The sequence below is a fragment of the Hermetia illucens genome, chromosome 4, assembly GCF_905115235.1.
Source record: "Hermetia illucens chromosome 4, iHerIll2.2.curated.20191125, whole genome shotgun sequence".
NCBI classification, from domain to species: Eukaryota; Metazoa; Arthropoda; class Insecta; order Diptera; family Stratiomyidae; genus Hermetia; species Hermetia illucens.
The window spans coordinates 159,905,722-159,932,489 of record NC_051852.1 but is presented as its reverse complement, the minus strand read 5'-3'; the positions used below and the strand labels follow the sequence as shown (position 1 = coordinate 159,932,489).

Genomic DNA, 26,768 nt, shown 5'->3' with positions numbered 1-26,768 from the left:
TGGCTTCCTTTGGCACGGGAAGGACAAGGATCCCATTGTACATCACGACCTTTACCAGCCGCCATCAGTTTGAACGTTGCTTCAGCTGGTAAGCTTATAGTTACCGTTTGTGTTCCTTCGTATGCCTTCTTCAGTCCTTTGATTGCGGATTCTTAAAAACTGGTGGACCGAACTGTCGTCCCAGATATCCTCCTTGGTCGTGATTTCATCAATGTCTTTACATTGTATGACAATCTCCTGCTTTCTGGCCCGTACTTGTGTTTCTTTTCCAAAAGACTTCTCCACCTTGCCGAGGAAATTTTCAACCATTTTGCCCGGAGACTTCTTCAGCCCCAGCATCAAATCTTCTTTTTGGGAGAGTCTGATTCGGCTGACGCTTTCTCTAAGGTTCATCAACTCAGGATCGGATTTGACTTTCCTAAAGATATTGGCGTAAGTCATATCGCCTTTTTTGAAGATGGTAACTAATTCGGACCGAAATCTTTCTTTAAGCGTCGCCTTTCCGCCAACCTTGGTCCATGCTTTCTTGGTTCCTTTTTGGGACTTTACCACCCTTGGGTCGACTGGAGCCGACGTCGCAGTTTCCACGAACTTTGTTTGCATTCCTCTTTGCCAGTGAGAGTCCTTTCTGCTTTTTCGCGTCGTGCAAGGATCCGGAAGAATGGTTCGCGCCCTCTCCACTCCTCTTTTCAAGCTTACCGTCCTTTGGATTTCGAGTTGGTGTCAGTTGTGTTGGGCGACGCTTGATTTCTTCGAGACTTTTTTTTGGTTCTTGGCACTATTGGACGGTACAAGAATGGTTCGGACCATTTTTTGAAGTCGTAGTGCACACTGTGTTTGTCCTTTATTAATTTCGGACAACTCTACTATTTTTCCCCCGAGAAGGGCAAACGATGATTCGTTCATATTCTGACACTGCTCCTCTGCTTGATTTTCTTACTGGGCACTTATGTATTTATTAGCCTTCCGGGAGCTTCTCTGATTTCCTTCCTTCATCAACTTTGATTTCAGAGGAAATTGCTGGATCGTCGAGTGTGGATCAAACACTAAGTCCTGCGACATGTTCCGACCAGGTGTAGTCCCCCCACTATGGGCTAATGAATGACCAGTTTGTGGACATCTTCCCGTGTTTTTTGAGCAGGCGTTCTCGAGGGTGATGTACTCCTTTTAAATGCCTCTTTCTCCAAGCTACTTGTAGTATTCGATGTAACGGTGACCACGTAATCCATCACCGAGGCACTGCAGTCGAAGGATATCGACGCCGGCAGCCTGCTTGCCCACTCCCAAAAGCCGCCGGTACTGGGAGTCTGAGTCCCTGCACAGTAAATTTTTCTCTCCTTTCTTCTTCCATATTAGTTTCTTCTTCTGCGTGTCCTTCCCATAGCCATTTTTTTCAACGGGTGGGTGTTTGCCTCCCACCTATCCGACCTGCCCATAGATATGCCCATGTGCGCACCCCTTCTATTGCGTACAAGTTTCCTTTATCCGCACGAAGGGACGCGCCTGGTGGGAGATCTGGCAACTCCACAGAGGATTGTCCGCCTGTTTGTCACACGCATTTTTTTCGAAAACATTTATAGAGGTTGACACCAAATTTGGTGGAAAGGCGGGAGCTGTGAACATTCATGCATACAGTGAGTCACAGCATTTTTCGTCGAACTTAAGGGGGGTCCCCATACCTCCAAAAGGGGATTGTAATTTTTTTTCACCAAATATAGTCATGTGAGGTATCAAATGAAAGGGCTTAGTACTTTCCGAAGCCGATTTTATTTTTGTCATTTTTGGGAAAGATTTCTTTCATCAACTGAAAAATCAGAAAAAAATCAGGATGCTGCCACTATATGGTACCCAGGCTCCAAAATACTCTCCATACCGATAACTCCATCATTCTTTCCTTCTCTACACCTAAAACACTTGTTTGTCTCTCTGTTGTTAAAAAAAAAAGACTACACTTTCTGAATATGCCTGGTATATCCTTAAGATTGTGTGGTTCGTTCATCGATTCAACATTGAATCTAGGATCACTCCCAGATATTTGGCTTGAAGCGGTTAGGCTTAAGCTGGGCTGAGCTGTTCACCGAAAAAGGATGAGAGTTTGAGTTCATTCAGGTATCTTTTTTTCGCTCCTTTCAGGGGAGAGTTTAGGACTAACCTCTGTAGGGTTCTCCTGCATAGAGAATCTCGCTCTACAGACTTGCTTGAGCTAGCCTTCTTTCGACAACGATTGTCGGAGTTTTATAGTACTTTCAATGGTCAAAAGATTTATTTGCCGAGGTGCCTAACTATATACATTAGGATTAGTATAATCATCTTTTTGTTGCTTGTTGTGCCATCTTACAAGATTTTCGAGACTAATAAGTTTTCTGGATGCGCGACAGGGGAAGGATATTAGTCATTCTGTCATATGCTTCTACACCAGGAAAAAAAATAGACACCTGTAGGTCTATAAGCTTTAGATAGGTATATAGGTCAGTGCGGAAGACGAAATCAAAAAGAATATCAGGATGGTCTGCAAAAGCGATGGATGAGCAAACATTCATGGAAGTGTGGCTAGACCTGCCTAGCAAAACAGACACCTCCACGGATAGAACACTCCATGTTACACAAAGCATCTCCAAGGCATGTGACGCGTCGATGCCTAGGAGATGCTCATTCCCCACTAGAAGACCCAATTATTGGTGGAATAGTGAGCTTGTCAGTCTTCGATCGATTTGCCACAGAGCCAGACGAACGGCTCAGAGGGCAATAGGTAGAATCGATCAAGGGCAAAAGGAGCATGCCTATAGGGAAGCCCGTATGAACTACAAGCTCGCCATCCAGCGGAGTAAGAGGGAATGTTTCAAGGAGGTCTGTTTGGAAGCGGACATAAATCCGTAGGGTAGCGCCTATAAAATCGTGACAGGGCGATTCAGAGGCCGATCATCTCCGCAGATCACGTGCCCTATGCTCTTGTTGAAAATAATCCAGGGGTTATTTCCCCAGCAAGAGCGGGGTACTAACACTTTCCAGCGCCCCCTGAATGGGACGCCGATTCCACCAGTCACCAGGGACGAGCTGCTGGAGATCTCCAGTCGAATAGGCGACAGCAAAGCCCCGGGTCTGGAGGGCATACCGAATAAGGCCCTCAAACTTGCCGTCAAATGTAGACCGGATATGTTCACGGAGCTGTTCGAAATGTGCATGTCCGAGGGTATCTTTCCAGCGACGTGGAAGCGGCAGAAGCTGGTGTTGCTGCCTAAGGCTGGCAAACCGCCAGGGGAACCGTCCTCCTATAGACCCATATGTCTTCTAGACACTATAGGGAAAATGTTGGAGCGGGTTATTCATAATAGACTACTCCTAGTCGTCGAGAGCCAAGGCGGCCTTTCAGATAGGCAGTATGGGTTCCGCAAAGCCAGATCAACCATTGATGCCATCAAAATGGTTACTGGCTTGGCCGAAAATGCAATTCACGGAAGGGGTTCTACCAGCAAATATTGTGTGGTGGTCACCCTGGATGTGAGGAATGCATTCAACTCGGCCAATTGGAACCTTATACGAAAGTCTCTGGCGACGATTTGTGTTCCTACCTACCTCGCCGCTACTATAGATAGCTATTTGTATGAGCGAACATTGTGGTATAATACCGACGATGGACCCAAGGAGTACGTTGTCTCCGCAGGTGTCCCACAGGGCTCTGTACTGGGCCCACTACTGTGGAACATCATGTACAATGATGTACTCAACCTTCCGGTTGCGGAGGAGGCCACGGTGGTGGGTTACGCCGATGACATAGCACTGGTTGTAGTCGCAAAGCATCTCGAAGATGCTGAGTTGTACTCAAGCGAAGCAATCAGTGTTGTTAAGGCTTGGCTGGAGAGAGCTGGACTGGCACTCGCGGAGGAAAAGGCGGAAGCGGTCCTCATCGCTAAGCGCCGCCAAAGAAATTACGCCTGCGTCAGAATCGGGAATCGTATCATCACTTCCAAGCCGGCCATCAAACACTGGGGGTGATAATAGACGGAAAACTCAATTTTAAGCAGCACATAGAGCATACTGGTAAAAAAGCATCCACTACGAGTGTGGCTCTGACAAGGATGATGCCGAACGTAGGTGGACTGCGGCATACTTGCAGGCTGCTCATAGCCAGGGTGGTGAGTTCTGTCATGCTGTATGCAGTCCCAGTTTGGGGACACGCACTGCAGGTTTTAGGCAATGCATATAAACTGAATACGGTTTACAGAAGAACAACCTTAAGGGTGTGTTCTGCCTTCAGGGCCGTCTCAGACGATGCAGCGTTCGTCATCTCGGGAATGATGCCAATTTATATCCTGGCAACCGAAATGATGAACATTTATAACACCAGGTCCATCTCTCCCTTATCGCAGGTGAAAAAAGTTGAAAGAGAGAGTTCCATAAGCAGATGGCAACAGCGATGGGACCAGTCAGAAAAGGGTCGTTGGACTTACAGGTTGATCCCTTCCATCAGGGAGTGGCTGGAGAGAAAGCATGGGGAGATCAATTATAATCTCACCCAGTTTTTCACCGGCCATGGAGGATACCGTCAATACCTGTACAGGTTTAAATTGGACACTGGACCTAATTGTCCAAACTGTGACGGGGTCCCAGAGGACCCAGCGCACGTATTCTTCCAATGTCCTAGGTTCGTGGAAGAAAGAAGGAACCTAGAGGAAACCCTAGGTGAAGTGCTATCACCGGAAAATTTTGTCCGGAGAATGGTACCTTGACAGGAATACTGGGATGTGATCAATTTCATGATCGCAGTAATCCAGGAGAAACTGCGAAAAGCAGAAGAAGTGAGGAAGGCGCGGTTACGAACCCCGCGGGAAAACGGAAGGAGACCTAGCTAAAGTAAGCTAACTCCGCCCCGTGATGTAATACCTAAAGGTGGTTCCACGGGGTAGGGGGGGAGTCGTGGGTGGTTTTAGTGGGTAAAAATCCCACACTCTGGCGTGCCCAGGCCGGAGTCTTTTGAAGATTTCCACCTCCTTAAAAAAAAGGTCAGTGCAGTAGATTTGAGCTGATGCTATTATAATGGTTTACCTATAGTTAATGCAAAGCCTTATTGAAAAATAATTGTATACTGGTGCTGCTTCCAATGAATGAATATTTTTGAAATTCAAATTAACCTGACATACATATGTTACATATGTATATTTAGCAATCCTTCAATATTTGCATTAATAATATTTGCAAAAAAAGATCTTTTTCAAAATCGGTCTGTCCACATTTGACCTTGGAAGTATGAAAAATATATATCTTCCAAAATTATATATTTTTTTAATATTCTGCCCCCATTTTTAGTTGCATCTTTTGAAGATAGTCGTAGATGGATTGCATGAAACAATTTATTATATTCAGAAATCAATTTCGCAAATCTATTGTGCTTTTGTCCAGTTTCGTACTGGTGTTCATATTGGATAAACGAAATAAAATTTATTATTGCGTAAATATCTTGATTAATCCCTTAACATTGCATTATGGAACTGCACAAACTGTGCATTATCTTTTAGTTAAAACTGAGTTACTGATTGCTGTCATTTCTATCTTATCTTCTCTGCTATCAAATATAAAGATAAGCTAGGAGTCAGGAAAGTTTTGCTGACAGTACCGTACTACATCATCGTTTTTATGTTCAATTTCTTGGAATTATTCGTTTAAAAGAGCCTTGAATGGGAATTATTTCGATTTGTCATCCGAGCCATGTTCTATTTTCAGCGATATTTCTCATGACTCGCCAATAAAATACTAGTTTCCAACTGAGTCATAAGCGGGTTTGTAGCCACGGATTGTTCAAGCATGTTTTCGAATTTGAAGTGGATGAAGAGATATGTATGTACTTATGCATGGATTGTATCTCATTGGCCGGGAACGCTGCATTGATTTAGGAATTTCTTCCACCCAAAAATCGTCCTTTTTATGAAAAAGTTTTGAAACCCCTGAACATGCAGCCCTCAAACTTGAAGTAACAATATAAAGTATCTACAACGTGATATCATTTTGATTTAAGCTGGTATCCAGTTTTCGAAGACAGCCCTAGTCAATGCTGTAGATACTCCAATTACTGGTTCCGGTCCCAGCATGGGGGAGATTGAACCTTCTTTTGCTAAAGCATCCGAGATTTAATTTCCCCCGACGCCACGGTGACCAGATACCCAGAGTAGTTCCTCCGTATTGAACTTAGAAATAGAGTTCAAACGGTTTCTGTATTCCTCAACGAGCATACCATTTTTGCTGATCAAAGGACTACTCAACGTCCGCCTGGTTATCCCGCAGATTGGATGCACCTGCCCTTCAACTGCTCGTCAATCACCCAATTTGCCGCCCTTGAGATTGCATATACTTCGGCTTGAAAAACCGTTACATATTGTCCCGAAGGAAAAGCCCGCTTATCGGTTTTATGCGAGAGGTAGACTCCAACTCCAGAGCCCAGTTCTGTTTTTGACACATCGGTGTTGAAGACTTCAGTATATCTCGTCACGCATTTCTTTGGGACCTCCCAGTTCTCTCAACGTATTAGGGTAATTTCATATCTTCTACCAAACAGAGGTACGGGGACCCGAGAATCAGAAGGCATTGTAAGACAGGAGGTACTAGACATAACTCTAGGAAATGCTCTAATGAACGGGCTGGTCAGGAATTGGAAGGTATCGGATGAGTCTTCTATGTCTGATCATAGAATACTCAGATTCGACATTAAGGGTGACTTCGAAATGAAAAGGATAAATAAGGAATCCTAGAAGAACCGATTGGGGATCGTAACAAGGGGGCGGGGACCTCATTAGCCAACTGGAACTAGAAACAATGGTTGAAAACCTCAACACAGTCGTCATTGACGCATATGAGGCCAGCTGTCCGACTAAAACAGTCAAGTCATCAAGTGATGTACCATGGTGGAACAGGAACCTGGCCAGAATGGAAACAGAGGTATGAAAGCTCACAACCGGGCAAAACAAACCGGGAACTGGCCGAGGTACAAAAATGCACTGACTGCTTATGGCAACATGATTAGAGAAGCAAAACGGAACAACTTCAGGGAATTCTGTGAAGGGATGGAACAAACCACAGAAGCAACTAGGCTTTACAAAGCTTTAGCCAAAGACGGGACCATATCCTCTGTCTGTTTGAAGAAGGAAGATGGGACATTTATCGAGAATGACAAGGACAGAGTACACCTGCTTCTCACAACTCATTTCCCGGGTCCTACCCTACGGGGGCAGGCGACAACATTCTACCTGACATCCCAACAACGAATAAACGGGAGAGAAAGGAGAACTGGAAACTAGCAAATGAAGTATGCTTAGAAGTTAGGGTATGGTGGCCAGTGGGAACTTTTAAACCACTCAAATCAGTAGGTGGCATTTTCCCAGCACTAATCCAGGAAGGCCTAGAAATCATCTTAAAGTCTCTTCTGAGGGTGGTAAGAGGCAGCATAGCCCTGGGATATATATCAAGGGCGGGGTGCCCATTGATATTTTGGCTGAAGAGATGCGAAGACTATACAACGGGAAAGCAGTGGCCATAATGCCGACCAGATCGACGATGAGAAGAGAGAACGCGCACAATGAGAGTGGGGCAGGAACGTTGGGATAATTCTCACAAGGTGAAGTAGACGCGCTGGCTGATTTTAAATATCCAACTTTGGATTATGTGGCCGTGCGCTCACGAAAAAGCAGTAGGGAGGGAACAATTTTCACAGTAGGAGTAATCCGGTAGAGCTTCAACTCGCCCCACAATGCAATGTCTCTAGATAGTTCCGTGGGGCATAGCGGGTGAGGAGAGGTGGTTTTATTGGACAAATGCTATAGCTTCAATGCTTTCTTCTTCTATAAAAATGAAAAAAAAAACAGACAGACAGACATGAATCGATTCTATTAAGGCTAAAAAATGGACCCAAGTGGCTCGGACACCGTGAACCTAGAATGGCTCCAAGTCGGTGGCAGAAGAACGTACTGCGAAGGAAGATGAAGCCCCTTGAGAATAAGGGCATGGACGTGGTTGTACCACTAACTGCGATAATGTCCACACACATCGGACGCAAGGAAGGGGAGTCTTCGTGGTAATGCGCGCAAGAAGTCTAAAACCAACGCTTTATTGTACTCTGCACTAGGACCTACAACTACGCTTCCCGCGGGGATTAGGGCGGGTGCCGGGAGGTTATTAGCGAGAGAAGTCTCAATGAAGCTGTTCCCTTCGATAGGAATACGGACACGAAGGTGGGAAGGAAAAGGGCATATGCGCAAGATCTAGCCTCAGATCTGATTGCTGCAGTGGGAGTTTCCTCCAAGGATGGTAAAATGTCAGAGGGACAATTTACCATCTTCCGGGAATGCCTGTGAAAAAAAATACTGTAACCTGGAACGAAGCCAAGTTTTAACAATCAAGGTTTTCGCGATAGGCTTCTCCATTTGGAGTGCACTGATGAACTGGCCTTAAAGTGGCTTCAGCCGGTAATCCCGACTTTGAGTTCTGCCGGTCGGCCCAAGTTCACTATTGTGAACACTGTACTACGCAGGACAGAACAGAGTGGATGCTGGTTACCGGGCCCTCGAAGAAAGACAGAGGACATTATCCGCATGCTGGGTTAACAGAACCCGGGTATGGATTTCGGACACTCGAGGGTAAAGTACATGAATGCAGGAAGAACAAATCTACAAACGTGGAGGGTTTGGTATTCGAACTGGAATGTGGTCAGGGGAAGTCACTATATAATGCTCCACTTTTTCCTAGATAGATTGAAATTCAATCATATCAGGAAACTGTAGAGCAGCATCTCGATTTTGAGGGCGAAGAACGATGATGGTCTTCGACTCACACAATGCAGAGCAAACTTCAGCATCTTCTTCTTCCACAATGGAGCTGTGCGCTGAAGATAGTGCATACAGTGGCGGAATCCCCGTAAGGGGGAGAATATGAAGATTGGTCAAATTAACCTCCCCCTATCTGCTGGCAGCGAGGCTAAAAAAGCTACAGGACTGCCCCCCCCCCCGCATTTTTCGGGTGTAAGAGCCATGGGTTCGATTTAATAGAATCTGTGGCATTGAATCAGTATATGGGGTTAGGATCTTCTGCGATGAAAGATCCATAAGACCGAAAGCTTGGGTCCTGATGTAAAGACGGTTAGAGGCAACTATGCTGAGACAGTTATTTTCCCAGAACTTAGTTACGGTCATCGCACAATATCTGATAAACGGCCAGAGAAAACATTATAGTTGCCTCCGCTTATTTGCCTTATGATTCTTTGTGTCCTCCGCGGACGTAGGAACTAAGGGATCTGGTAGTGTAGTATCAAGTGGCCTTGAATTCTGAATAGGTTGTGGTGTGAACACAGCATATTTGTTGGGGCAATAGCAAATCCAATCCTAAAGGAGAGAAGCCGTTTGTTTTTATCACTTCAGCTGATCTCATGACCGCGAACGTAGGGTGCGCTCCTACCTTCATAGGGAAAAGGGGAAGTGAAGTAATTGACCTGACAATCTACACTTCAAAATTGTTAGAGTTGATTAGAGACTGGCGAGTGCTAGATTCGAGGTGAAATCGAGACTTTTAGGCTGTGCAGAGTCCTTAATACGGATGAGTCGGCCGGATTGGACTCTCTTAGAAAACCGGTTGGTAACTTCATGTAGTCCAGAGTTGAGTCTATACAGACTCTCTTGGGAGTACACTACCTGGGAGAACAGGTCTCTGACTTGGCGGTTTCTGCAAACCTTTCAACACGAAGGTGTTGCAAGGGGTTGTTACCAATGAAAAGGCGAGAGCTGCTATACTATCATTTGAACACTTCAAAGCATCTGGCATGGGTGGCACCTACCCAGCGATGCTAAAGTAGGATATAGAGCACTTAGAGCGACTTCTAAGAAATATTTTCCGTGGAAATCTTGCTCTGGGGTACGTGCCGTTGTTTTGGCAGCAGGTTAAGATAGTTTTCATACCTAAGTCTGGAAAAGATGACTATTCAGATCCAAAGAACTTCAGGCAAATTAGCTTAACATCATTATCGCCGAAATATCTGGGGAGACTGGTTGAGCGTCAGATTCGCCAGAAGGCGGTAAGGTCGTACCCACTGAATGAAAACCAACATGCTTACCAACGCGGGAAGCCCTGTGAGTCTGCTCTTCAGTCTTTGGTTACAAAGATAGAGGATGCAACTCTGAAGGGTGAGTACGGGATAGGGATGTTCATGGACATTGAAGGGGCTTTTGATTGTTCGCCCTTCCAAAAGCTCTGTGATGCCGCCAAACAGCATGGTGTTGATCATACTTTAATTAATTGCATCCATGATATGCTAATCCAGAGATTGCTATGTGCTGAAGTGGGTGCTGATCGCTAGCTAACAAGGGAAGCGATGAAAGGCTGCCCTCAAGGAACAGTGTGCGATAACATGCAACATGCCATTGATTTGATTGACAGTTGGTGCCTCAGGCATGGACTTTCAGTAAATCCAAATAAAACCACAATGGTATTATTTAGAAAAAAAGAAAACTGAATGGACTTTGCCTTCCAGAGATGAATGGTACAATCCTTCAACTCTCCGAAGAAGTGAAATATCTGGGAGTTATTCTAGACAAAAAGGTTCTTTGGAACAAACATGTAGAGGTAAAGATGAAACGAGTTCCTATAGCTTAAGGGCTCTGTAGGCGGATCTTTGCCTTGACATGGGGACTTAGGCCTATAATGTGGATATATGTTGCTATCATTAGGCCGATGTTCGCTTATGGATTTGTAGTGTGGTGGGCTAAGGTGAAACAAGAGAGTTTTATTTGTAAACTAGCCACACTCCAAAGAACTGTTTGTCTGGGTATCACCGGTGCCATGAGGACAACATCCGGCGCAGTTCTAAATGAGTTACTCAATTTGCAGTCCTTGGACTTGTTTACTCAGAGCACTACAATGGGAGCACCTCGTAGACTAACTCGGTTAGATCTTTGGGGAACTACGGACATGGGGGGCACGGAGCATTGGGAGAACTGAATCCAGCTTTCAAAATGCCTTCAGATTCTTGGATCCCCATACATCTGGTTGGTAGAAGATATCTTGAAATGAAGAGAAAACCTGGGGCGAACCAGAAGTATGTGTGTCCGGATATACTGACGTTTTCTATACTGATGGCTCAAAAATAGAAGAGGATTTTGGAGCCGGAGTCTAGCTCTCGAATAAAAACGGGAATTGGGTTTTTTCCCTAGAACAATATACAACGGTCTTTCAGGATGAAGTGTATGCGATCTCAAGGGCGGTAACCTGGATAATTGGCAAGCGGTTGAAGATCAGGCGTGTCGTAATCTGTAGCGATAGTCAAGCTGAATTGAGGGCATTGAGCAGTCCCTTGATCACTTCAAAAATCGTTCAGGAATGTAGAAACCGATTGAATTCTGTTTCTAGATTAAATATGATGGATTTACTCTGGGTACCTGGTCATTGTGGTGTAGAGGGAAATTAAATCTCGGATGCTTTAGCAAAAGAGGTTTCAGTTTACATTGTCCGGACCGGAACTAGCAATTGGGGTGTCAGTAGCATTGGTTAATGCTGCTATCAAAAACTGGGAACAAGCTTCCCATAGTGACAGGTGGCTGAGCCTTAATGCTGCTTAACTCACCAAACTTTTCTGTCAGAACCAAACAGACATACTGCAAAGTTTATCCTGTCGAAAATCAGGAAGATTTGCAAAAGTATTGTAGGCATTCTGACAGGCCATATTTCACTAGTTGAGCAGAATAGAAATTTTCTAAGATGATACATGTCCATCCTATAATAAAGAAGCGGAATCCACGGAGCATTTTCCTTGTGCCTCTGGACGCATGAGACATTGGATTTTTGGTGCTGATGTATTACAACTGCAGCAGGTAGCATCACATCCACTAATGGAAATCCTGCGATACATAAATGAATCCGGTATATTCCGTTAGACGGGGGAATCGACTATAGTGGACCACTAGGGTCTGAGTGCTCCGAGGCTTTGCCTCTCTCCCACCTTAAATACACATACATCTTACAAAGCAAATACACAGAATCCACTAGGAAGATTCAATTTTGCGGAAGGTATGGGGAAACAGGCATCTTGCTATTGTTGGTCAGTTGAAGGGAGGCCCTGAATTCTTTAAAGAAAATCTTTATGCCATCGTGTGAAACATAAAGTTCCACATGTCACCTATCTAAAAAAGGAAACCGCTCCAGGGAAAATCATGCACTCATCAAAATTAGGAATTCTAAGCACGCTACTGTCAACCTTCATATGTTTGAATAAGTAACCCGGATCCAACTGCAAGGTCTTAACTATTTCAGTAGATAGTCCCATAACACCTTCAAGTCCACGCTTTCATCTAACGTAAATTCCTCAGGTAATGTATCAAATGCAAAGTCGCCAGTGTTGAGTCAACACAAATTACCATACGAATACGTACCATCTATCTATCTAATTTTCGTCCATTTTAGTGCTACTTCAGTGGAAAGGTGCGTTGAAATTGTCACCAGTAGTCCAAAGCCGTTGACACTATGGTCGGATTTTAGCTGGGTCTGCAAATGTGCTTCTCAAAATTTATACCTCCACTTACCGTGGTATTCCCATTTAAAATTACATCTCCAACGAGTCATGATGGCATCTTTTTTTTTGTCTTGAGGTAAACTTCTTATTCATGGTAATTGCAATGATGATAACGATGTTGTGTTTATGAGGGCGACGACCCCCGTCGCTTGGTTGTATGAGCTCATGCAAATACGAAAATGAAGATTGGAGATCGCAGATTAACCCCTATGTGGAGAAGATATTTAGATTCATGGGTCCATGTATGTATCAAAGCCACTAATCACGTCAACCTTCATTTAATTTGAAAAATCTATCTTGAGTGCCTTTTGCCGTGAACAGAGCAACCAACATTATTCCGCTATGGACGTAGTCCAACAATCAAATCTGTAAATTAGCTAAGCGTCACTAAGAAAAATGTATCTATCAGATACCTCATCAAGTACAATATTTTATTCTGGGTTAAACTGCAACGCCACACAGTATGGTCACTATAAGACATGACCATGAGGTAATTGCACAAGGACGTGTAGGTGTACAAGAAGCGATGGCCGTAAATAGCCGCAGTGTCTTCAGAATAGCAAATTATCTTATGAATCTCTTTTCGCCTTCTGCCTGCCCTGCTTCCTACTCTGTGTTGATGCCCATTTAGAACAGGCACCAAATGCCCAGAAATCATTACTTTTATTCATATTGACTCGTCGTGGTGGTGCTACTGGAATTCTTGCTTGGTTTACCACGATTAATTTATAAGGTAGGCTCCGTACTGTCGTCAAGGTAATCTCAATGCGTATAAAAACAAAATTAATAATTCTCAAAAAGAATTACATTTGACTGTCTAGATAAGTTCAATTAGAGTCCTTCTGGAAGTCATCTGGTTTCTAGATTGTTGATTGCGCTCAGAAAGATCGTTGAACCCATGTGACAAAGAATATGAAAAGGGATTACTTGATGTTGCGTTAACAACGATTTATTATACTGGTTTAGAACTAGTGAGGCTGAAAAGGAGTTAGGAACGGGAATTGAGAGCATCTGGCATCAACTGTGCCGCCTATAGAAGCATTTCTAAATATATCTTCGTAAGTTTAAGATATTTCAGAAAAACACTACAAAACGTGGATACAATCTCTGAATTTATGACTTACGAGTCAATCAATTGAATTTAATTGTTATGACCTGTGAGCTAGTGGACCATGAAATCAGTCAAAACCAAGACTATTTCATGATAAAGAGATGACGTGATGAAATAGTATGATATATATGATGATATATTGGTTTGGGGAAAAAGTAATGTCGTATTTGTGATCGAATTTTAACGCATTATTTAACATACTTAGAATTATCCAATTTAAGTCAAATATGCGCCATTTTGTTCGCCGAGCGTTGTCCTGGTGGAACAGAACACCATTCCTATTGAACAATTCTGGCCGCTTCTGGTCATCGCCTGCTTCAAACGATCGAGTTACTCACAGTAGAGAACCGAATTGAGGGTCTGGCCATAGTTGAGCAACTCATAGTGGATGACGCCCCTCCAATCCCACCAAACACACAGCAAAACCTTCCTGGCCGTCAATCCGGGCTTGGCGATGGTTTAGGCCGGCTCGCCGCGTTTCGACTACGATCTTTTTCGCTTGAGATTTTCGTACGTGATCCACTTTTCATCACCAGTCACCATCCGCTTCAAAAATGGGTCGAATTCGTTCCGTTTCAGCAGTGCATCGCAGGCGTTGATTCGGTCGAAGAGATTTTTTTGCGTCAACTCATGTCGCACCCAAACATCCAGCTTTTGGAATCCAATCTTCTGCAAATGGTTCCAAACGATTTTATGGTCCTTACCCAGTTCCTGTCCAATCGCATGCCGGTTTACTTGGATGATTTCGACGATTTTATCGGATTCTACGACGATTGGCCTACCAGCACGGGGTGTGTCTTCGACATCCACTACACCAGAACGAAATCGATCGAACCAATGCTGTGCTATGCGAATCGTTACAGTATCGAACCCATAAACACCACAATTTTTTTTGGCCGCCTTCGTTGCATTTTTACCTCTCAGGTAGTGAAAATGTAAAATATGACAAATTTCTTCCTTGGTGGACTCCATTTTTGACGCGCGATAACTTGAGACTGAAACGTACGATCATAAAACTGTCAAAGAGACACCTGTAGCCCAGATTGTCGTCTTCAAATCGCGGTATAGTATGACCCGATGCGATAAGTACAACACAAGATATGTTTAAGTGTCGTCATCTATTGAGAAAATACGACATTATTTTTCCCCCAACCTAATATTACTTCATATGAAGAGAAGTATAAAAAGAAACCAAAATTCATAGATAATTTTTTTTAAATTAATTCGCAACTTTCGATACATCAGAATTTTCCCTTGCTGTAGGAAGTGCGACTTTCCTCTTCCAAATATGATTCTTCCAATTTCCTTTTGGCATTTCTAGTTCTCTGCCTCGCTTTTTGTGACGTCTCCACATTTTTTCTTTCCGCCTTCTGAATTCTCTCGATGTCAGATTTCTTGAGAGCGTCTCAACAGAACTTCCCTGGCTCAATACTGACATGATGAAGGACTCTACATCGGACTATATTTCCGTCATTGAAGGTAGATACCACATCATAAACCCCAAACTCAAGAGTTTTCCTTGTTACAAAGGTGGTATTTGGAACGCGAGCCCAAATGACATTATTGAAACTTTCGTTCGGGTTTTCGGTTCGGCCATGAACACACTTTCGTAAGAAGTCAGGGTGGCCAGTTGTCAAAATACAAGCTTTATTTCATCCATCACTGCCCTGCTCAGGAGAAAATATTTCGAATGATCATACACAGTATTTTCATTACAATTCAGAAAATTACACCATAGACATGAATGGGTGTTCATTAGACAATACAATGTGTAAAAATATTGCCCAAACTGCTTCTTTTATACTATCAACTGTATTGTTTTCAGGTTGACGGATAGTATTATCATAAACATTTTTGAATTTTGGTAATGGCTGTATCCACCTTGGAGCTTTTTTCCCCCAACTTTGATTTTAAATTGCGAAGACGAGTTCCCATTCTTTTTTGCACATGGCCTATGCATTCCAACTTGCATATTTCGAAATCTGCCGTATGGGCCAGATTACTCTCAACAACAGAAAGAAAGCCTTTCGAGTTTCCATCACCAAGGTACTCCTTATACCGTACATCGTAGTTCTGTTGTGGCTCAAATATCTGTTTGGCCCCAGCAACTTCCATCGCCCCACTGGAGCCAATGAAATTTGCCTAGCAGTCGGCATCATGCTCATTTTTCAGTTTGCCAGAGCAATGGCAAAACTTTGACATTACTGCAACGTCAATGACCTAAAATAAAATATAGTATAAAATTTTGACTCTAATAACTGGTTTTGTGATTCCCTTACCTTACAAGTATCAATGGAGGTCGCACTGACAACACCATTCAGGGAAGTGTGGCCTCTCTTTTGCCATGTGCCATGGAGAGCCAGACTTATGTCCCTACAATTGTCGTTCGTTTCCATGGCTTCATTTACTGCACTCGCCATTGATCTCTTGGAGGAGGCAGGTTCATAACGCCGCATAAAATTTTGCCTGCAGTAAGACCTTTACCGATTGCCCTGAGGACATAGACGAACCTGACATTCAAAGTGTCAAAGTCGGTTTGATCACTTAAAAATATATATAAATACCGTGAAAAACAAAGTCAAAGAAAAAGCGACACTTCCACCATAGCATTATATTTACCTTCTTCCGCGTCATAAGTAATTTTAGGACAATTCCAAAAATTGTCAAATTTTGCACAATTTTTGCACAGCAATTGAAGTTTCGCAGCAAGATCACGTCTAAAAATTAATGACACCTCGAGCTTACCATGACAAATTATACAACAACCCATGTTCCCCGGAGATTTATTGAGAATTTCTATTCGAAATATAGTGAACGCATTGGTAAATAAATAAATGTAATCAGAAAAATTGCAAGAAATATTACTTTACATACCAAAATTTATGAAATTATAATTTTCATTTCCCTCGAAGCTGTCGTAATCCTCTAAATGGTGACTCACTTTCGAGAAGGAAGAGGAAAACGATTTTTTTGAAAGGTAGGATTCCGGGATGTTCACCCTTTGATGTACTTCCTGTACAGACCCTGTAATGGAAGGTCCGGGTGTTGGTTCTGGGTTAGAAGTTCGAGGTATCTCTTTCTGGCATTCTTGGGGTCTTCTTCCCCTACAAACTCTTTCCTTTTTATAAAAAAAGGGGTGTTTCGGGGCATCGCGAAAAACACAAGTTGTTGAAACACGAGTTGAGGTTCAGTTATACACGCTTCTCCGGGCTTCACATATGTCGATTGATCTCGATTTTCTCCCTGCACTCTGCACGGATAGTAGAGAGTTGAAGCTACAACTCTAGGGCGAAAAATCGAAAGAAATCGATAAAAAAGCCGGCAAATATGGATCGCCACGTTTTTTGCCTCTCTAGAAAAATCACGTTTTTTTCGATTAATGTTCCTTTTCTCGGAACCAGGTGAGCTAATCGTTCTAGAATTTTGCAAGAGTATAGATTAATGCTTCTTCTTTCACTATGGTAGAACAATTTTAAATACATTACGTACATTCCGAAAAAAATATCAAAGTAGGAAGAACAGCGGGAATTTTTTCACGATTTTCATGTTGCTCTAAAAAAAAAGAGTACCATTTAATAATAATAATAATAATAATAATCGTTGGCGCAACAATCCATATTGGATCAGGGCCTTGAAGTGTGTTAGAGCACTTCATTCAAGACCGTAACGGTACACTACAGAACACTGTAGGAGGCAATGTGGTCAGCATTGCGCTCGCCCGAGATTATTACCCTGATTTGACTCAGGTACTCATTCACAGCTGAGTCGACTGGTATCCGACGTCAAACCACGATGCAAATTCCACTGTCACCAGTGAGATTTCAACCGCGACCTTCCGTACGACAGCGCTCTAACCACTCAGCTATCCGGATCAGCGGACCGGATTTAGAATCATTCCTTCTACCTTAAATGTTAAATACAGATTCATGAATAAACTGACAAAATTTCAATAAATTCGGAGTAGTATTTTTTGAGAAAAAGGATCAAATATACGAGGTGTTTTCCCATATGGATAAACTTGCTACCCACTCCCCTTAATGACGAAACGTCATAATCAGACTTCAGATCTTAGTAGACGTCATAGCATTCCAAACGGGTCCTTTGGAGAGGAAAGACGCGATCGCTAAATTCTAGTGGCAGTGTAGTGAGCGACATAAACCGCTATTTTTAAACAAATCGACGCCGACTTCTACAAACAATCCACAAGGCAGGTAGAATACCCCGCTTGGTCCGGTAATTTGTATACCAAATAATAATGAATGATTCCGATCCTCCAGACCCCTCCCACCCGATCCTGGTTCCGTAGACCACATCTCTCTCGGCACCTCAAAGATCCCACCACAGCCCCTCAATAGATAAATAACAGCGGATCCTCTGCAAGACTAGTCTCAAAAAGTCAAAATAAAATAAATACAGAAATAATAGGAATCTCCTCCCTGCCTGGCTAAACCTGAATTCCTATGCGCCTATGCGGTTCTGTTTCTTCGTCACCTATTGCACCACTAAGCAACGGCGAGTTTTCTGACTGATTCTGAAAGTGCCAAAGAGGTTGACATTTTTGAGCCTTATTTCCTAAAACGTTGGTGGTAGAAATAAATGTTTCGTTTGTCGTTACTTTTGCTTCTGTGCTGTGTATTACGATTGTGAGAGCCAAATCTGCGACGGTTTCTGTTGTGAAAACTACGTCCCAGCTTGTTGAAGCGTTCTGTGAGGGCGCTTGATGTGCTTTTCTGCGGCAGTTCGTTACTAGTAACGGTTGAAACTGTGGGCCAAAATTGCATTCCGCAAGTATTTTGTCAGCCATGTCGACCACGATCGTTGTTTTTAATCCTACCTGCAGCCATAAGTATCGCTCGAACTCGAGCGGGCAGTCTCCGAAGCCAAAGAGACTTAATGGCGTCACTAGAAATTTGGTCTCCTGCCGTCTCAGGGAGTAGGACGCAGAGCTTTTTGCCGCCCAATTCGAGTTCAGTCAAGACTTTGGTATATCATCCCCAGCACATGTTGACAGTTCTGCTCCTTCCCAGCCTGGCAATTTAGGAACTACCCCGGTGAACACAAATTTCGCAATCCATCCCTTGTATATCTGCCTGACGACAAGATTTTCGATTGTTTCCTGCTCCTCGCAAGTAAGTATTTGCTCGGGGAACATTTTTGACAGTACAGCCGGTCAAATGCCCTTGACCATACTAGTATGGTTAATGGGGGGCTTCCTGATTCCTGCTTTCACTCTTGACCTGTCCGGGTTTTTTTCCCTCTTGGGTTTAGGTTTGGGTTTTTTGGGAGCATTCCACTCCCCGCTTTCTTGGCTCCGATAAAGACAGACATGCTTTCGCTTGTACCTGCTTTTTGAGTAGTGGTCTTTGTTGGTTGTTGTCCTCGCAGTATACCAATGTTGACTTTGCATCTTCTGTTTGACGCTCCAACTTCTCCCTTCTTGGGTGTAATCACCTCACTCTCAGTATTTCGGAGATATTTCTCCACCTGGTTAACCAGTTTGTGTGCGGTACGGGGTCCCGCTTGTTTTGTTGTAGTTTTCTTTATTTTTGTAATGTTACTCATTTGATTCCCACGAGTATGGGGGTAAGGAGGTCCGCCGTGCCATATCTCCCGTAGCATGGTCAAACTTACTCACTGAAGCGATCAGGTATCAGTGAGATTCTGTTCGAATACAGTCAATGGGCACGGTTCGCATGACACCTTTGATTAGGACAGGTGTTTTTCGACTCCTCAGTTTAGATCCGTAGCGTTTTGTTAATAGTAGGATCACCTTGTACAGGATGTGGCTATCATCACTAACGGTCTTGGTAGATGAGAGGTTTTGCCCCTAGAAAGCCACACATCACCCTAGAGGTGAGGCAGCTCACACTCAGTGAGAGATAGGTTGGCCCCAGGGAGCCATATTTCGCGTCAGTCTATCCTGCAGTGCACTGTTGACCCCTGCATGTTGGATAGACGTAGTATCTAACTTTTGAACCTTAAGATAATTTCGACAAGAATCAAATGAAAATGTCTGTATCTTTTTTGTGCTCATGACATCATATCACTATCAGATTTCGCTACTGAAGTACCTTCATCAATGCTAGCCATAATTCATACCTTAGACCATGAGAGCAAGATACAATATAATTCAATTCTCATTTCACCTATTGTTCCACCTGTACGAGTGCAATTAAGCGAATAAGATGCATACATAGATGATGTTCACATAGATGAACATATTTTACATATTTTATCTACATGTGTTTGTAGAACTGTATAATTTATGTGTTATTTAAGATGAAACTGAAAACACTGAATGTAAATTAGTTTTTTCTTCGTTTTGGCTTCGAAGTTGATGAGGTATCTACCGGAGCTGCCTGTTCGAATCCGGCAGAAGAACGCATTAGCCGTGAAACGATAAACGAAGTTATAAATTTATTGGTGAAAAAAAGAAGACGCAGCAACCTGAAATACTTTCGAAATAGCAAAGCAAAACATAAATAGGAAAAATTTATATCAGATTAACTTTTACTTTTTTTAACTGCGATATCTTTTCAGTAGATGAAATGATGATGACCGGACTGAGACGTTAGTTTGCACCTTTTTCATTATGATGATGTCCGTTGTGAGCTAATATTGGCACACACATTATAAGGCCGGAATGCTTTTAGGGTGTGATTATTCAATAGGTCTCATATCTTAATTTTGGTCGATTATAGATATCTATGGAAGCGAAATATTTAAACGTTTCGGGAGCCCATTAGGACCACTTTACGTAAATATGATAAATGAAATTTGCAAAATGCCTCCGGAATCTCCAAGTTCACTTCGGATTGGTTGATTTTTAAGGTTTTGTTTGTAAAACAAAACCTTATTAAAATCGGTTCAATGTCTGTCTGTCCGTCTGTCTGTCTGTTTTTTTCTGTAAGGAGGTGGAAATCTTCAAAAGACTCTGGCCTGGGCACCCCAGGGTGTGGGATTTTTACCAACTTAAACCACCCCCGATTTCCATTGGAAGAAGAAGAAGAATACGTGCCCTGGGTCCTCTGGGACCCCGTCGCAGTTTGAACAATTAGGTCCAGTGTCCAATTTAAACCTGTACAGGTATTGACGGTATCCTCCATGGCCGGTGAAAAACTGGGTTAGATTATAATTGATCTTTCCATGTTTTCTCCCCAGCCACTCTGTGATGGAAGGGATCAACCTGTAAGTCCAACGACCCTTTTCTGACTGGTCCCATCGCTGTTGCCATCTGCTCATGGATCTCTCTCTTTCGGCTTTTTTCACCTGCGAAAAGGGAGAGATGGACCTGGTGTTATAAATGTTCATCATTTGGTTGTCAGGATGTCAATTGGCATCATTGCCGATATGACAAAACGCTGCATCGTCTGAGACGGTCCTGAAGGCAGAACACACCGTTAATGCTATTCTTCTGTAAACGGTACTCAGTTTATATGCATTGCGTAAAACCTGCATCGCGTTTCCCAAAACTGGGACTGCATACAGCATGATAGAACTCACCAACGTGGCTATTAGCAGCCTGCAAGTATGCCGCGGTCCTCCTACGTTCGGCATCATCCTTGCGAGAGCCATACTCGTAGTGGATGCTTTTTTACCAGTATGCTCAATGTGCTGCTCAAAATTGAGTTTCATCATCTCCAAGTATTTGATGACAGGCTTGGAAGTGATGATACGATTTCCGATTTTGATGCAGGCGTAATTTCTTTTGCGGCGCTTAGTGATGAGGACCGCTTCCGTCTTTTCCTCAGCGTATTATACCACAATGTTCGCTCATGCAAATAGCTATCTATAATAGCGGCGAGGTAGGTGGGAACACCAATCGTCGCCAGAGACTTTCGTATAAGGTTCCAATTGGCCGAGTTGAATGCATTCCTCACATCCAGGGTGACCACCACACAATATTTGCTGGTAGAACCCCTTCCATGAATTGCATTTTCGGTCCAGCCAGTAACCATTTTGATGGCATCAATGGTTGATCTGGCTTTACGGAACCCATACTGCCTATCTGGAAGGTCCCCTAGGCTCTCGACGACTGGGAGTAGTCTAACATTTTCCCCGTAGTGTCTAGAAGACATATGGGTCTATAGGAGGACGGTTCCCCTGGCGGTACCAGCTTCTGCCGCTTCCACGGTGCTGGAAAGATACCCTCGGACATACACGTTTCGAACAGCTCCGTGAACACATCCGGTCTACATTTGACGGCAAGTTTGCGGGCCTTATTTGGTATGCCATCCAGACCCGGGGCTTTACTGTCGCCTATTCGATTGCAGATCTCCAGCAGCTCGTCCCTGGTGACTGGTGGAATCGGCGTCACATTCAGGGGACGCTCGAAAGTGTTAGTACCCCGCTCCTGCTGGGGAAATAACCCCTGGATTATTTTCAACAAGAGCATAGGGCAAGTGATTTGCGGAGATGATCGGCATCTAAATCGCTCTGTCACGATTTTGTAGGCGCTATCAAACAGATTTATGTCCGCTTCCAAACAGAGCTCCATGAAACATTCCCTCTTACTGCGCTGGATGGCGAGCTTGAGGTTCCTGTGGGCTTCCCTATAGGCATGCTCCTTTTGCCCTTGATCGATCCGGCCTATTGCTCTCTGAGCGGTTCGTCTGGCTCTGTGGCAAATCGATCGAAGGCTGGCAAGTTCACTATTCCACTAATAATTAGGTCTTCTAGTGGAGAATGAGCATCTCCTAGGCATCCACGCATCACATGCCTTAGAGATCCTTTGTGTAACATGGAGAGCTTTATCCGTGGAGGTGCCTGCTTTGCTAGGCAGGTCTAGCCACACTTCCATAAATGTTTGCTCATCCATCGCTTTTGCAGACCATCCTGGTATTCTTTTGGATTTCGGCTTCCGGGGTGCGGGTATCCTGCCTTGTGGCTCCGTCCTTAGTTCAAAAGTGATTGCCTGGTGGTCGCTGTAAGTGAAGTCCTTGCTAACTTGACAGGACATGCCACGTTCCAGCGCAGGGCTGGCAAAAGCCAGATCTACAATTGAACCAGTTCCTCCTTTCCGATAAGTGTTTACATCGCCTTCGTTGGCCAGAACTACTGTCTGTCTGTCTGTCTGTCACAAGCACTTTTCTCAGAAACGGCTATACCGATTGCCGCGAAATTTGGTGAGAAGGTGGAAACTGTGGACCCTAAGACATGCAAGCAAAACCTTTCATACCTAAAGCGCCCAGCTTCCGGTTTCCCGACTTGTTTTACTATTTTGACCTATCTTTACATTTCTAATAATTAATAAGGCAATCTAACGTACAGCAATTAGATTCTTCCAAGAATAAGGACTTACTGCTCAGGTCGAATGGGGAACCCACCCTTCCCTTCGAAAAGTTAGTGACCGCTTGATTCTTTTGAATAATTTGCACAAATTGCCTTATATGAGCCCCTCCTTCTTAGAAGACTATTCAATCTGATTCAAGATAGATACAACTATTCAAGTCTTCAAACTTTTTTCAGTACTTAAAAGATCTGGTTATCTAAAAATTGAATATTCCCGACTAGAATCTTAAGTAACGCAAATTTTGTCGTCTATGGCTGTATTTTTCATCATAGAGCCATCGCCCAAAAACTTGAAATTGTATCTTTTATATATATTTGTAGATATTTATATCTAGATGTTTATGGATTTGACAACATAGAATTAGCAATATTAAGATGCTTTGGTATTTTTAGCTCATCGTGTGTTTTGAATTCCACAATCAAATCGCAACGATCTAAAGGTCAAACAGGTAATTTGCATGCATCTGACAATAATCCGAAATCAATCTTTTGCCATGTATTGTATATGGATACGTACAAACCCTCATGCATTCAGACAATACAAAACTCACTTTTACCTTTTCTTCAGAGGCTTCGATATTACCTTACCAACTTCATATCTTCAAATAATTTGGCAATAAATCAGACAATTGGAAACCTGAGGTTTTTGATGGAATATTACGTAACAAACCTTTGCTCATATGAAGTTGAAGATGACCCACTGAGAAATAAGGTCTATGATGTTTCTAAGGGGGAGTTGTATGGTTTCTCTTTTGCATTTGAAAGAATACAGCAGTTTTGCACAAGAGATTTTCATAGATGTTGTTTCACTGATCAGATTTTAGATAAAATCCACGGTTTGAATGGAACTTTTCCATATCATTCTATCTTAGATATCTTAAATCTTGCTATAATATGCTTGTTTCTTTTTTTGCAGATACAAATAACTTCTACTTTCCTGAACCGGCTCAAAGTCGCTTTGTGCCATCGTTTAGTTCTAGAAATGGATTTGTTCCAAGCACAGCCTTCTCGCCTCTGGGGGGCCGTAATAATTTAGCCAGCTCAGCACCGGCTTCGTATCATGAGCAGACGTTGTTCATTGATCCTTTGGAAGCAGATCCGAATCCACAGTTTTCAATTCTGGTGAGTACAGTATGCTTAGATTCTACATATTAACATAAGTACATACATATAATGCTTGCACTACTTTATATGTTCCCAGGTTAGGACTTTGATTTCTGTTTGCAGGATATGTTTTATTAAGGTTTTATGTGATACAAAACCTTATTAGAATCGAGTCGATGTCTGTCTGTTTTTTTTTTTTGAGAAGGTGGAGTTCAAGAGGCACTGGTCTGGACAAAGCAGTGTGTTGGATTTTTACCCACTAAAACCAACCCCGACTCCCTTCCTGCGCCGCGGAACCACCATAAAGTATTACATCACGGAGCGGAGTCAGTTCGCTCTAGCTTAGTCATCTTGCTTCTGTACGAGGCGTAGGTATGTAGTTAGATGTCAGTGGTCGCTCTGAGGAGCCCAATTAGCGCTCTGGTGCGCCGTTTTAAAGCCACAAACTCCTAAGACCGTGACTGTTGGTATGGGAGCAGGGAGGCAGAGTCCAGCCGGCTCGGATCTTCAGAGCCAGCCCGTAGCATTCACGAAAGAAAGCAGCTCTCGCACCCTGCAGCCAGAAATCTCTCCGAGGTCCTCAAAGAATGGTTTACCCAGTGTCCGTAGCCTGACTCTAGCTAGAGCTGGGCAATCGCAGAGAAAGTGCATGAGGGTTTCCCTTCCTTCTCTGCAGCTTTGGCAATGGGAATTGTAGGGTGTGCCGAGCCTAGGAGCATGGTCCCCTATGTGCCAGTGCCCTGTGCAGACCGCCGTAATCTTGAATGCATTTGCACGCGTCTGGCACAGAAGCTCTCGTGATCGGGCTATGTTATAAGGGGGCCAAATTCTCCTTGATTTGGCACCGCTCGTTAGCCTTCGCCATCTTAGACCCGCGGCTGCTAGGTAGTGCGAGTAGAATCGGCCCCCGATAGCCGTCAGCAGAACACCGACTGTATTCGCCGAAGGACTGCCAAGAGTAGAGTCTCGCCTAGCCAATCCGTCAGCCCACTCATTCCCCTCTATGTTCCTATGCCCGAGAACCCAGAAGAGAGTGACCTTGAGCGTGCCGCCCAGACGGTTCAGCGCGTCTCTGCACTGCCCCACCAGCCTGGAAGATGTCGTCACTGAGCACAAGGTCTTGATGGCCGCTTAATAGACTTTCAATATCGCCAGTACTTCCGCCTGGAATACACTGGCGAAACCTGGGAGACCATACGACATGAATACACTGTGTGTATTCGAGAAAACTCCGCGCGACTTGTGGAGTCGGCCATCTTTGATCCGTCCGTAAAGGATACTGAGTCATAACCTTGCAACATGCCGCCGGTCTTCCACTTTGCCCTGGTTGGAAAGTCCACAGCAAAGTTTCTCGTGAAGTTCACCTTGCGTGTGGTATAGTCCGTGGGGAATGCCCAGGATTCCCGAGGTACTTCGTTTGGGATGTTGCTGTGGCCGTAGGACTTCGCTGCCCAGCATCCAGGCTCACGTAGTCTGACAGCACTGCATGCTGCAACGCATTTAATGTGGAGGTCTAAGGGGAGGAGATGCAGCAATACATTGAGAGCATCTGCCGGGCAGGACTGCAGAGCCCCAGTAGCACCTGCACACGCGGTTCTTCGAATCCTGTTAAGCTTCATCCTATTGTATTTTTTCTTCAAAGCCTGCCACTATACAATAGAGCCGTACGTTAGGATTGGACGCACTATAGCGGTGTACATCCAGAGAACCATTCTCGGCCGCAGACCCCATTTTTTGCAAAGGGTCTCTTGCAGGTATAGAAGGCTATATAGGCCTTCTGAACCTTCAGTTCTATGTTCAATCTCCAATTTAGCTTTAGATCCAGGATTTTATCCAGATACTATACATTAGAAGCTTTCTTCGATCTTCGATCTTTGTTCATTCAGCCGTAGTAGTTGGAATTCAGGTATCCCTGTCTTGGTGGTGAATAGCATCAGCTGCGTTTTGGTTGGGCTCATGCTGAGTCCGCAACTTGCGGCCCACAGGCACACCTTTCGCAACTCTCCTTCCATGATGTGGCTGATAATTGACAAAACCATCCTTGATACCAATATCATCAAGTCGTCGGCATACGCCAATACCTTCAGCCGAGGCGTACGTGACCGCACGTTTCTCGTCTTTACTGCCTTTCGGAGTTTGTTTTGGATAGATGGGTTCATGGAGTTGACCGCATCCCAGTTCTCTTGGTATGCTATCATTTTCGGTACCAGATTTTCTGGTACCTCTCTTAGAGTCTCCTCTAGATTCCTCCTTTCTTCCACAAATCTCGGATAGTGGGAGAATACATGCCTCCTCTAGGACTCCATTGCAATTTGGACAGTCGGGTGAGGTTTCCAATTTATACCTGTGCAGGTATTGGCGACATCCACCGTGCCCCGTGGAAAACTGGGTGAGATTATAATTAATCTCACCGTGTCGTCTCTCCAACCACTCCTTAATGACGGGAATGAGCCTATGAGTCCACCGACCCTTTCGTGGGCATTCCCACCGCTCTTGCCATCTATTTATTGTTCTCTCCCTCTCAGCGTTCTTCGTCTGCGATAAGGGAGAGATTGGCTTCGCCATCTCATCTGCCAAGATGTCAATCAGTATCATTTCAGAGATGACGAATGCTGCATCATCTGAGACAGTCCTGACGGCAGAGCATACCCCCAGGGCTGTCCTCCTATACACTGCACTCAGTTTGTTAGCGTTGAGCTGAGCTTTCTGTCTATTACCACCCCC

General features: G+C 43.9%; 1 protein-coding gene across 1 annotated transcript in view; it reads left to right on the top strand.

Moving 5' to 3' along the window:
- Positions 1–26,768, top strand: part of LOC119654401 — a 140,006-nt gene that overhangs the window by 59,855 nt on the left and 53,383 nt on the right. Inside the window, exon 2 of the mRNA XM_038059784.1 lies at positions 23,857–24,062. Within this exon, the coding sequence (XP_037915712.1) occupies positions 23,857–24,062 (206 nt within the window). The remainder of the gene's footprint in view (positions 1–23,856; positions 24,063–26,768) is intronic.